The sequence below is a fragment of the Engystomops pustulosus genome, chromosome 1 (assembly GCF_040894005.1).
Source record: "Engystomops pustulosus chromosome 1, aEngPut4.maternal, whole genome shotgun sequence".
Classification (NCBI taxonomy): Eukaryota; Metazoa; Chordata; class Amphibia; order Anura; family Leptodactylidae; genus Engystomops; species Engystomops pustulosus.
In genome coordinates, this window is record NC_092411.1 from 240,208,699 (window position 1) to 240,222,864 (window position 14,166).

General features: G+C 37.0%; 1 protein-coding gene across 3 annotated transcripts in view; it reads left to right on the forward strand.

Annotated features, from left to right (window-relative positions):
* The window catches only part of SLC7A2 (solute carrier family 7 member 2), a 68,650-nt gene that overhangs the window by 47,018 nt on the left and 7,466 nt on the right, over window positions 1–14,166 (forward strand). For 2 of the 3 annotated variants that reach the window (XM_072122287.1, XM_072122295.1), the window contains exons 5-9: window positions 1,212–1,348; window positions 1,801–2,023; window positions 4,809–4,948; window positions 8,829–8,931; window positions 11,846–12,051. In XM_072122287.1, the coding sequence (XP_071978388.1) occupies window positions 1,212–1,348; window positions 1,801–2,023; window positions 4,809–4,948; window positions 8,829–8,931; window positions 11,846–12,051 (809 nt within the window). Of the gene's footprint in view, window positions 1–1,211; window positions 1,349–1,800; window positions 2,024–4,808; window positions 4,949–5,324; window positions 5,462–8,828; window positions 8,932–11,845; window positions 12,052–14,166 lie in introns of all 3 variants that reach the window. The other variant, XM_072122304.1, reaches the window with a different exon arrangement.

Genomic DNA, 14,166 nt, shown 5'->3' on the forward strand with positions numbered 1-14,166 from the left:
GGGAAAGCTGCTGGACATTATCAAGTAATGTGCAGCACATGCAGGGCAGCAAGAGCCTTAATCCAAGTGTAATAAATTTGCATATATATAATATATATATTACAGTGGGTATGGAAAGTATTCAGACCCCTTTACATTTTCTACTCTTTGTATCAATGCAGCCAATTGGTAAGATCAAAAAAGTTTTTGCTCATTAATTTACACTCTGTGCCCCATCTTGATGGAATAAAAGAGAAATCTAGATATTTTTGGTAATTTAGTAAACATGAAAATCTGAAATATCACATGCTCATAAGTATTCAGACCCTTTACTGTGGCACTCATATTTAACTCCTTGAGATGGTTCTACCCCTTCATTGGAGTCCAGCTGTGTTTAATTAAACTGATTGGACTTGATGAAAAAAGGCATACACCTGTCTATATAAGGCATCACAGCTGAAAATCATGAGGTCTAAGGAACTGCCCAAGGAGCTCAGGCACAGAATTGTGACAAGGCACAATAGAGCAGAATTTCTGCAGCGCTCAAGGTTCCTGGCCATCCAGCCAAACTAAGCAATTGTGGGAGAAGAGCCTTTGTGAGAGAGTTAAAGAACCCCAAGATCACTGTGGGTGAGCTCCAGAGATGCAGTAGGGCGATGGAAGAGAGTTCCACAAACTCAACTATAACAAGAAGGACTCCCAGACTATGAGAAATAAGATTCTCTGGTCTTAAGAGACGAAGAAGTTAGTGTTAATTCTAAGCAGTATGTGTGGAGAAAACCAGGCACTGTTCAGCACCTACTAAATACAATCCCAACAGTGACACATGTGATATATCAGTTTTTCTTATTTAAAAATTAGCAATTTGTTGTTTTCTGTCAAGATGGGGAGCGGAGTGTACATTCATGAGCAAAAAAAATAATAACTTTTTTGATCTTGCCATTTGGTTGCAAGATCAAATAACAAAGAGTGAAAAATGTAAATGGGTCTGAATACTTTCCGTACCCACTGTGTATAAATATGTTTTGTGGATATGTAAGTCTTACATTTCTTTGCTTCATTTATATTTAATTTATTTTTCAGTGCTTTTTTATGATTCTTGTTTTATTTTTCCATACTATATGTGTACCACTCTTCTCTTATATTATTCAGTAATGCTTCAAATATTTTTTTATAGTTAACTAAACACCTAAAATGACTAATGATTCCTTCAATATTCTGTTTTCTCTCAGTAACTATGTGTCATATGAAAATGTGACGAGTAAACACGGGGCTGGAGGCTTCATGCCATATGGCATGACTGGGATGCTGGCTGGCGCAGCTACTTGCTTCTATGCCTTCGTTGGCTTTGACTGCATTGCTACAACCGGTAAGAACTAGTGTGCATACGACCTTTAAATAGATGGCAGATTACTTGATAGCCCTATTGAATGAAGCTGGCTGGAATACCAGGACAGGCTAGAGAGTCATTCTTCACTAGTCTGGAGTCTAAGTGGCAGCTATGCAACACAAGAGTGTACAGATCTGAGTTTATTTCTGCTCCACGTTTTGTATGACTGGGAAGTCATTTTCCTCTAGACGTCTTTGATGTAATGGTTAGCTTTTATGTGCCAATCTCTCCCCATCAGTTTGTTTTATGTAACACATTAACATAAAATGGATAAATGCCCTGGAGCTGACTGGAAGTTTCTGCTTGGAAACCTATAGCACAATTTTCTTGTAATATGTATACTGAGCTGTGAAGATAACGTATGTATAGATCATGTGGAGCCAGGGATCACAACATCTTTCTCACTTGTACTTTGACCGGTTTGTTTACAGGAGAGGAAGTGCGAAATCCACAAAGAGCAATACCCATTGGAATTGTGACCTCCCTGCTGGTGTGCTTTCTGGCCTATTTTGGTGTGTCGGCAGCCCTGACCTTAATGATGCCTTACTACCTGTTAGATGAGAAAAGTCCTCTTCCTGTTGCCTTTCAGTATGTTGGCTGGGGCCCTGCAAAATATGTGGTGGCTGTTGGGTCTCTATGTGCCCTTTCAACCAGGTAAACACTTTAACATTACAGTGGCCTGTACTTGTAAAGAGCTTCACTGTATAGATAAAATATTCTGGTTTCTCCTGTGATCTATTAAAAAAAGTGGTTACACATATACAAATGCATTACACCCATACAACAAGACCAGACCCTCTTTTGCATTTGAGTTTTAGTTTTTTTTTTACTCCATGCATTTTTTTTTTTATTTGTTTGCTGAGCAAAATGAGAGCTCATTATCTGTATGAAAAATTGCACTTCCTGAGTATTTAATATTCTTACACATGGTACTGGGAAGCTGGAAAAAAATCCAAATGTGGTTAAATTAACAGAAAAACTAATTTGCCCCATTTTTACAGCTTGCATTGTGCGCTTTTGACATTTTTTTGATCAGATGATACCACATGAAAGGTTTTTGTTATATTTTAATACCTATATATTTAAAAATATAATATTTAAAAAAAAAAATGGTTTGCCTTAATTGGCTAAAGCAACAGATTACCGTATTGTGGGATTGGCTACCCATCCAATGTGTTTAAAACTCCTAACTTGTCTTGAATGGGAAGAATATACCCATATGGTTGTATATACTATAGCTACAAAACAAAGCTGTCAACCAAACCAACATTGATCCTACAGCTATTGCAATTCTGTGGCCACAATAAGGAAGGAGGTAAATAGTCCCAGTGAAAACTTCCATCCACCTTGATTTTTCACCCACCATTTGTGAAGGAAAAAAAAAATTACAAAATCCTTTCAGTATAAGAAGCGGATAAAAGTTTTAGTGTATGTTTGTTTTGTAATACAACTTAGAATGCAAGGGAACCAGTTGACCACACTGCTTAAGCTTTAGTAGGCTGAGTACAGTAGAGTATTTGTTTTTTGTTGTAAAAGATCCATTAGAGCTTGTATTATATTCATTTTATATCTTTGCTTTCTTGGGCCTAGCTCAATAAATTCACTGCAATGAATACTGGATCTTTTCCAGTATGTTCAGGTTGCTTACAAGCATGGGAATCTGGAGTATTCTTGACCCCATTATTTAGACTGTAGTTTGCCCATACATCAAGGGAAACCAAACTATATATGATTGTGTGGCACAATTATATGTTATAACACACACACCTAGTATGTCTCAATGAATCTGCTTCTGCCATGAAATTGTAAAATATTCTGCATTTATCTCAATGTATTACATGATGTTTTGACTAAATATGCTCTGCGTACATGATCATATAGCTCTTTTAATGTGCCTTGCATAACATTGTGTCAAGTTTTGACCTAAACTTCCCAACACTTGATATTTTGAGTACTCCTTGCATCACATACATATTACCCAATTTACAAAAATATCTGATCTTCACCACTATTAGTTGAGTAGATTGTGATATCTCTGTAAATTTTATTATTATTTGGGATTGTCCTAAAGATGAATACTTTAAATGTTGACCTGTGGAAAAATGGATAGAATTTATGCTTTATGTACTTTTCTAAAACTACTTAAAAAACAGCAGACTTAGAAAGCAAGTTCAGTGACAAATATGCCATCACTTTGGAAGTAAACTTTGGTGTTGTTCCATCTCATCTGTGTGATTTATGTTACATCCACAGATATGTCTTAAATACCTGATAGGTGCCGGACCTACATCTATTGTGAGATCATGGTCTATTCGCCTCCATCCCTTGCTCTCTCTAATTTGGCACAAAGTGCTCTCCAGTTAAAAGAGCCATGCCAAGGCTGCTTGCTCCCATTGACATGGTTGGAGAGTGTGAGAAATCAAGTGAGATGGGGGTCAATAGACCTCCATTCTCATGATAAACATTGGCCCCAGAAGTGGGTACCCACTTTCATGCATGGAAATACCCCTTCGTAATCATGTAATTTGTGAAATACTGGTTGCTAAAGACACTGTTTGACAACCCCATTGTGGTAAGCTTCTAGCAACCAGACTGTCAGACAAGATTTGCAGATTCGACTAATACGGTACTTAGATTGGCTATGACTTGGTTGAACAACCAGCTTGGCAGCAGTCACGTTATGCCAATTCTCATCTTAACCTGCAGTATTAATAAGACTTTTCTGACAAAAAACTGAATTGGAGAATGCTTTTAAAGAGGTATTATGGGATTTTTTATATTTATCACCTATCCTTAGGTTGGCCCAGTAACTGGCACCGCCACACTGAGATCTTAGGAGAGACTACAGCATTCAGATGAGCCATATGTCCTGTTTCCAGTAAATCAAGCACAGTGCCGTACATTGTATAGTGGATGTGCTTGGTAATGGAGCTTAAGCCCATTTATTTTATTAGGACTTATCTACTAACAGGCCATGTAACCGATGGGCGAGAGATTGCAGGCCTATGAAGCATAAGCTGTATTTATAGAAGAGGTACCAATACTTTAAATAACTATACAGAAGGACGGCCTGGTGTCAGACGCCGCCATCTCATGGTGATTGCCTATTCCAGAGAGAGGTGATAAAAACAAAGTCCCAGAATACCCCTTTATGGTGCAGAAGTTAGGTCTACCTGGTCAAAACAAAGGAGTGTCCCCTGCATGCCATTTCCAATATGCAGAGTGCTCACAGCTTCACTCCTGGACTTTAATGATAATAAGGGCAATATTCTGGGTGCAGGGCTAACACTCTAGGCTCCTAGCCCTATTAATTCTTTATAATTTCAAGGCTTTGTATACTGTGGTGGTGGCTTTTTGACTGTAATCACCAATTAATTTCTCTCTCACAATCTCGCATGACCGTGTTTTGCTGTGTTGCATGTGTTTGATTTTTATTCAGTCTGCTGGGATCCATTTTTCCAATGCCCCGTGTAATCTATGCTATGGCGGAGGATGGGTTGCTTTTCAAATCTCTAGCTCAGATCAGTCCCAAGACGAAGACCCCTGTAATTGCCACCCTCTCGTCAGGTGCAGTAGCAGGTGAGCTTGCATAGGAGTAAATGGCACAAACTGATGGCAATGTGTTATTGAATAATGTATTAATGGTGGCATCACATTTTTGGTTGTTGTGTTTGTTTATTCTGTTCCCTCGAAACTCTCAGCAAACTTTTATCCATTTCATATCCTTAATCCACCAGTCTTCTTTATTCTTTTATCATGAAGACATTGTAGCCATGTGCCCTTGAACACCACATTGATCATTTTGGTACATCATTGTGCAACCTGTGGTAGTCAAGGGTAAATGAGTTTCCATCGTAACCTAAAACCCTCTCGCTTTTGGCTTGCTGACTTTACACCCATGTAGTTCTGTAGTGCAAAAAGCAGCTTCTCAACATCCATCATTTTTCTATTCTAGCCTGCTGGGCTCTATGTTTCCTCTCCCCCGAATTCTGTTTGCCATGGCAAGAGACGGTTTACTATTTAGATTTCTTTCCAACGTGAGTGAACGGCAGTCGCCAGTTGCTGCCACACTGACAGCTGGTGTGATCTCTGGTAAGATGTGCAAAAGAAGATCTGTGGACATTGGCTCATGGTGGTTTGCATGCAAGTTTATCAATGGCATCTGCTTTGTGTCTCTGCATGTAAGTCAGGGTTGATCTACTGTCTTAATTCAAGAGGTAAACCTGTAATCTGAATTGAAAATGGATTCTCCATGTTATGAATATGTGTGAATTATATGGGATTGGAGGTGTAAATATGAAATCAGACCTGAGCAGAAGAGGTGAGCAATTGTGGGTGGAAGAAATAACCATAAAATAAAGCCTTTGACCTATTTGTTGGTTGTGATTTCTGTCTACAAATTGCTTGCCTCAATGTCCCTCCATTATAAAAGGCAAAATTTCACATCCATGACACTAAGATTACAAAATTATAACAATATATTACGTTTTGTCACTCATAGCGCATATCTTTAACTCAAGAAAAAGCAGCAACTTGTCCACCGCCTTATTTTGTAGACGATGAATTTCTTCATTTTACTCCACTCCTTATTTTGCCTTTCATAACTGAGGTCTAGTATGTAAGGGTCAGCCATATTTACATTATTCACAAACTTGTAGAATGTAACACATTTCCATCTCTCCTTGAGTCACTGAATAGACCGTCATCTTTTTTGCCAGCAACTTATTCCTATAAAAGTGATTTTTTCCTTGAAATTATCCAGCTTTCTTCATTCCAGACATTGAAATCAGGATTTACAGACTTAGAATGTTGGCAAAAACACATGGAATTACATACAATATCTTTAATACTTTATCCCTTTCCTATAGCTAGTCAGAGATTACCAACCAAAATAACAATGTAAAATAAAGTTTAGTTAGTTTACAAAAAAAAGAATGTGCAGTACATACCACAATATTCCAATTTTGGATATAAAGAGAGGCTTGTATTTATATGTAACATTCAACCCCAGTACAGGCGGTCCCCTACTTAAGAACACTCGACTTACATACGACCCCTAGTTACAAACGGACTGGATATTGTTAATTTATTGTACTTTAGTCCTAGGCTACAATAAACAGCTATAACAGTTATAACTGGTGTATGTAATGAAGCTTTATTGTTAATCCTGGTTCTTTTGACAACCCAATATTTTTAAAATCCAATTGTTACAGATCCAAAAAAAAGTTCTGGCTGGCATTACAATGATAAAATATACAGTTCCGACTTACATACAAATTCAACTTAAGAACAAACCTACAGACCCTATCTTGTATGTAACCCGGGGACTGCCTGTAATATGCGTATAGAATACCACCTATACAGCAGAAACATAACTTGAATCATCCCTTTTCAGTTATACTAAATGTATTAAAGGGTGAGGGTTCACCACTAGAATCTCCATAATTTTAACAATGGAGTCCCAAAAAATCACCAAAGAGAATCTGAGGAAAGAATTTGTCTATGAAAGAAACAAAAAGTATAAGGTATTACGCTACTACAATATACTAGTAATAGTTCAGACCAATTGCTGATGACAAGTTCCCGTTAAGGTCCTGATACTGTAGGTAAAATTAAATAAAAACTTGATAAAGACCTAAAGAGCATAATCCATAGCTATAAATAAAAATTTTCACAGCCATTTGCATTTGATGTTATCCAAAAAGGTTTGGAAACTTATCTAGTTGAGTTAAGTCTTTGCCAGGGTTTGGAGACATCGTGTGTTCTGCCATGTATGCTGTCCTTACGACGGCCACTGCACCTTCCCTCCCTTTAAGCTTTATTTATATGTACTGTATGCCTGGCAGTATTTGGAGGTCTATACGTATGCTGACATCTAGGGGAGTTGTAATGTAAGATGCTACAAGTTTGAACATATGTGATCATATATTGTGATATGCAAATCATGCTATGTTTGCCTTATTCTTATCCAAAATGCAAGAACCTAAATAATAGCCATAAAAGCTGCAGTTACCAAAACAGTGACTGCAACACAAAGGAAACAGATCTTATCTCTATGAATGCAGATCGACCCATAGTTTTTAAATGTCATTGTATAGGTATATACATAGCATGGTAATGATTTATGCATATACTGTACATGATCCGTTATATAAATAAGTAATTTTTGGCTTGGAGTCAGTAAAGTATAATTTGCATGTCTTATTTTTGTGCTTTGCCTATTATTATAGAGTACAAATATATAACAGGGGGGGGGGATATATCATACACCTTGCATAGTTGTATGTATAAACCTATGAACATTCAATGGTGAATGTTTGCAGGCTTTAGAGAGTGCACAGGCGTGTGGCAGGAACACACCCCCTTCACGCCCCCTCCACACCCACTTGGCAGAGAGGTGGCATAAAGAGGATAATGATTACAATGCCGGCATTATTGCAGGACTTATATGCCAAAAAAAACTGGCATACAAGACTTGATAACAAAATTTTGAAAGTTCCTAATTTTTCATTAAACTTTGCATAAATCACTAGTACAGTGTCTGCATATAAGGAATATCACTATTTATAGCCATTAAATTACTTATAATTAGTTGTTTTTGGAACTTGGAAATCCGTTTCTCTCATTCTGTGAAACTCACTAAAAAACTTTACTATCACCTTCTTGAAGCTTATCCCTTCCCCTTTCCATAGAATCAAATTGCGAGTGAAACTATAAATAGGTGAAATCAGAATGGGGGGAAAGAGGGGAAGAGTCAGAGATACTAAGACATATTACAAAGTATGTACTTGTACTACTGATTTCTGCAAAAAAAATTTAAAATGTATGCACTATTTAAATATTAAGATCCTATTGGTAAAATGAAGTCTTACATACTTAAAGGGGTTTTTCCATTTCTGCAAATAAAGTTATACAATTTACCAATATACTTTCTGTATCAATTCCTCACTGTTTTCTAGATCTCTGCTTTCTGTTAGAAAACTTTATTGTTTATTTCCAGTGGACAGAAATCTGACCATGGTCACATAGGTGCACGGCTCGTTATATCACACAGCTCTGATTACTCTCTGTGATACTAACAAGCCGTGCACCTGTGTGACTATGGTCAGATTTCTGTCTACTGGAAATAAACAATGAAGCTTTCAATAGAATAACAGACAACTAGAGATCTAGAAACCGTGAGGAATTGATACAGAAAGTATATTGGAAAAATTAAATTTTTCATCATACAAGTAATAACATTTCTTTGCCAAAATGAGAATACCCCTTTAAGAACTGAAATGACTGGCATTGCGCAAATAATATGAAATACATCCTCACCATTTTATATTATGATCAGGATTTTCTGCCAGGCCATTGCAAATAATTAGGATTGTGCCATTAAAAGTGTGTATATATTGCTACTTGTCCTACTATGACCATATGAATCTAAATCATGTAATTTTTTGCTTTCTTATAGCTATAATGGCGTTCCTGTTTGACTTAAAAGCTCTGGTTGACATGATGTCCATTGGTACACTCCTGGCCTATTCCCTCGTGGCAGCCTGTGTCCTCATCCTCCGGTATATTGCATGCTATATACATCAACATCTCTAGCTTTGTCTGCAAACCATTATGGGGTTGGGGCTCTGTTCATACTCTTCCAGGTTTCAGGTTTTCCTTGGGTTCCAAGGTCAAGAGGTCACCTAGCATTCCTGTTATAAGATTGACATGAATAGTATCAAATGTATGAATAGGTTTCAATAGGAGAAGAAAAAAAAACAAACAAAATTGTGCAGTAATCGTTATACAAGGAGTCCCTGACTTAAGGACACCTGACTTACAAACGACCCCTAGTTAGAGATGGACCTTTCTGTCCACTATGACCTCTAATGAAACTCTCTGGATGCTTTACTTTAGTCTCAGGCTGCAATGATCATCTATAAGGTGTCTGTAATGAATAGGATATAGATAATCCTTGTTCCCGTGACAGAACAACCTTTTGAAAATCCAATTGTCACAGGGACAAAACAAAATTTAGTTTGGAGCTACAATTATAAAATATACATGTTCTGACTTACATACAAATTCAACTTAAGAACAAACCTTAAGAACCCATCTTGTACCTAACCCAGGCAATTCAGTACTGTACATCATAATAAATATATACAGCGTAATATTTTTCGAGGATCCCATAAAAATAGAAACTATATACAAATATAATCAGAAGGAGGAAGGTGTTTATACCTAGAGTTACCTTATCATATTCACATTGTAAGGAGTAGGGAGAACTAGAAGCAGAAAGTAACTGTTCAGTGACACATTCAGCCCTGCCGCTATATCTGGAAAGTGACTTGTACTTAATGTTCCAATTCTCTATTAGTTAGAATTCCTGGGGGAACTTTGAACAGGATATAAGAGATTTCTGTCATGTGTAGCACAGTGTTATTAACTTAATGATTCCTGCTTCTAAACTTAAAAGGGGTCGGTCAGCATTCTTGTAAAATTACAGAGAGTGGTAGGAGCCCTGGAAACCTATTTCAAGGAAACTTACAAAGAGAAATCTACCATCAGGTATACTTCTACCCTAATCTGTAATTCAATAATTCTGGAACCTAATCTAACTTGTTAAAACTTTATTTTAGTAATATGTAAACTAACAGCAGAGGCTACTGGAGCGTGGAGTAGCCTTAGCCCCCAGTGCCCGGTCAGGCTATTACAATAAGTAATCAATGGCATCACTAGCTGTCCAATAGGTTATTGGGATCCCTGATTCTTACAGTCAAACAGGAAGTAACATAGGGACTGGGAGCCACGCCCATGGGAATGGGTTTATTAAGAATATTTTATTTTTTCATTTTCTCCCTCCGCCTGTAGGTTGAAGGAAATCTACCATCAGAAATCTACCTATTAAGGTAGATCTGATAGTAAATTCCTAGTAACCTTTTAAGCTGTAAACTATCGTTAACTAATCCTAATACTTTCTAAACTAAGCTACACTTTATCTAATTTACGACAGAGGCTACTGGGGTGTGGAGTAGGCTCTCTGGGCATTGGGAGCAAAGGCTACTCCACGCCCAAGTTGCCTCTGCTGAAAATTAGCATATTATGTAGATAAAGTGTATCTTCGTTCAGAAAGTTTTAGGATTAGGTAAATTATAGGATTAGGTAAAGAAACCTACGGTTTAGAACGTAACTAGCCAACTACCACCAGATTAATAGGTAGATTCCTGATGGTAGGTTTTCTTTAAACCTGAAAACCCCTTTTAGTTTTTCAACCTTGAAACTACTAAAACCATCCACTAAATTGTGTTTAAACACAGCCCAGGTCTTCCATGTAGTAGTCTCTCTAAATCTTGTTTGACTGCCCTGTATAGGTTGTCAGTACAGGGAGATGATACACATTAGTCATTCTACATATATCAAAAAGAAAAATCTAAAAATTGAATTACAGAGGGACTGACTCATTTTATTTGCATTGAAGATCACTGAAAGAAGCCCAGTATGACCACATGATGGGAGCTGATTATTCTTCTAAATTGGCCTTAGGTTCCTGAGCATATTAAACCCTCTGAGGTGTAAAGATATTATTGCTTTTTCTTTTAATTCAAATATGTTGCAACATAAATGAGACAAATATTTTGATAGTGTTGAACCAGAGAGCAAAGGGCCCCCCTTAGTCTCCTATACCTTATCTTAGACCGCCCACCATTATGCATCTCAGTATTTGTGAGAAATTTATTGACCAATTCTTTTACATGCAACGTAATACCCAGTAGGCACAGTAGAGCCCAGTAGCAGCTGCATTGGTTGCACTTATAAGCTGTTCCCTCTTCAGCTGACAGTTTCAGTATAATTCCTAGAAAGGGGCCAGGAGGTCTTTTCTTCATTAGTCTGATTCCATTATAATTCATTAGAGATGGCCAGAGTTATTGACCCGTGCATTGTTCTGTTGCATTGGGTGGTCTAAATCTGTAAACTATCAGCGAAAATCCTAGCAGAGAAGCCGAAATTGGCTTTTGCAGTACAGTCATGTGTTTGCTTGGGAATTCGCCTTAATTGACCTTACAGCTGTCCAGAGATACCCGTGATATGCTAGCACCATGATCCAAATTAATAAATTATAGCTGTAGGGGTCCACAGAGGAGCGAAATTATTCACATTATGTTTTAACCATACTGTTTGGTTTTTATAGGAATCTTTTTTCACATTTAGGCAAATATGCAGCAGAGATATTTGTTGAATTTTTGATGAATTTGCATTATGAAAATCCTAACAACTGGCCCTTGCCAATTGATAGAAAAACATGCAGGAAGCTTATGATACAGTAACCAATCAAAATGTATTCATGGTAATCTGGTCATGCGGTCATTATTGGATCATGTGAAAATGAGGGGCATGTCATAGACATAAGGAATTGGAAATATGGATAAGACTTTTAATGTTTAAAGTTTGTTTCTTAACATGTAAAATGTTATTGTATCACCATCTACATAGGTACCAGCCCGGCCTTGGTTATGAGAAGCCAAAATGTGTTGCAGATAAAGAAATGCTGTCCGCATCAGAAAGAGAGTCCATGATGAACGAATCTCAAATTATTATGCTCCAAGAACAGGGATTTAGCTTTCATTCTCTTCTTCATCCTCCCAGCCTACCCACAGAACAGTCTGCCTCTGTGGTTAGCATGCTTGTGGGACTCCTGGGTAAGAATATTTAAATGGTGATCCAATATAATGCCATTTTGGAAAAATATAGGGTAGTCGTAACTGTGAGACTTTAAAATTCCTGCTCTTGAGCAATAATTCAAAATATGTACCAAAATTCTTTAACCCATCCCACACATGGATGTAATAGCATTGACTTCCCACAAAACCACAGTAGTATTATGACTAGTTTCTGGAACCGACTCACAAGCCGAGCCGAGGCCTGTATATTACAGCTGATACCATGCTGATCCTTCCCCTCGCAGCCTTGAGGTTCGATGTGTTCCCTGGAGCTGGCCGATGACTCCTACCGTCCGGTCGCTTTTCCAGGTCTAACTATATAAAATATATTTTTAAATTGTCATTTGGTATCACCGCATCTGTGACAATATGTATCATAAATCTGACCTATTATTGAATGCGGTTAACGCTGTAAAAGCAAAACAAATACAAAAAATGTTCTACAAGGTGATCAAAAAACATTTAGTGTCCCAAAATGAGACCATTGAAAAAGAAACAACTGTTCTCGCAAAAAATAAGCCCTCAACCATCTTTGTCAATTGAAATATAAAAATGTTATACCAATAAAAAATGTCAATGCTAAGAGAAGTAAGATTTTCTCTAATATTGTTTTTATTCAGTAAAATCGGGCAAAAAAAAAAAAAAAACTATAAATAAGGTATTGCTGAAACATGTAGTGACCCATAGAATAAAGATAACATCATATTTTTTCTGGTATGGTGAACTTGGAAGAAAATAAAAGCTAAAAATCCTAAACAAGAATTAATTGTATTATTTTCCTTCACTCATAAAAAGTTAATAAAATCTTATCGATGAGCTTCAGACACCTCAAATTGAAAAGTGGATTTTATCCCACAAAAAATAAGCCCTCATTTGTCTACATTACAAAAAATAAAAATATTTATATCCTGTACAAATGTGACAAAGCAGATCTGCTATGAATGGTTCTCCCCTACTTCAGTGCCATGTGCCCATACAGCAGTTTACCACCACATATGAGGTATTGGCACACCTGGGAGAAATTGGTTACCAAACTTTGCAGTGACATACGTCTTCTAACCTATGGCGAAGGTTAATGTATTGTCCAAAAAAATTACAATTTCTACATTGCATGTTCATTCTGTCATAACGTATGTGGTTTTACTATTTACTCAAAGTCACTTAAAAGCTGAGCTGTCCCTCAGAACATAAAATTGATTTTCATAAAATTGGGAAATATCATACCCATAAGTTTTGAGCCTCACAACATCTTAGAAGAATGCAAGGACACATAAAAATCAATGCCATCATAATGCAGACCTTTGGGAAATGTTTATTATTGAGTTATTTTGGTGGTGTCAAAGCAGAACATTGTGAACTTTGAAAATGGAAATCACAATATTAACGTTTTTTCATAGCTAAAAGATATCACTCAAATTTACTTAAAGTACAATTGGGGGAATATATGTGAATCAGGTTCCGTCAGTCTCTGGCTGGAAAACACTAGTCTTTTGCTGCTTCAGATATTTCACTGTGATGATAAATTTTGGTGCATGAAAAGGATATTGGTTGCTTCTTTAGAGTTAGTTTTAGTTGGTCTAAACTGTGTGGCACAATTTTTGACGCATGGCTTATTTTTTTTTTTGTGGCCACGCCCCTTTCCCGTGAGACAAGTTGGACAAGTCAGGAAAGTTAGAACATATATAATTCATATATTAGAACACCAGATCTCATGTGCTGCATTAGCATTCGCACTCTCTTTAGGTTAATTCCTGTTATCTGCAAAATATTCTATAGTATAGGATCAAAGGTTTTGAGTAGGTCTTACATGTTTATTTTTGTATCAATGACTCCAAAGTTCTGAAGTAGAATTGATGTCAAGCTACTTTGTTGTCAATGTAATATTTCTGAAGGGTGGACAATTAGACATTTATCACCTATTCTGTGAAAAAAAGTTGTAAACTTGTCCAGATCCTTTAAAGGGCACCTACCACCACGAATCTACCTATAAAGGTAGATCGGGTGGTAGGTGGATGTATGGGACGTGAGGATAGCCCTTTTTAGAGCTAATCCTCACGTCCCCGCTAGCCTAGCATAAACTTTATTGCCCTAATA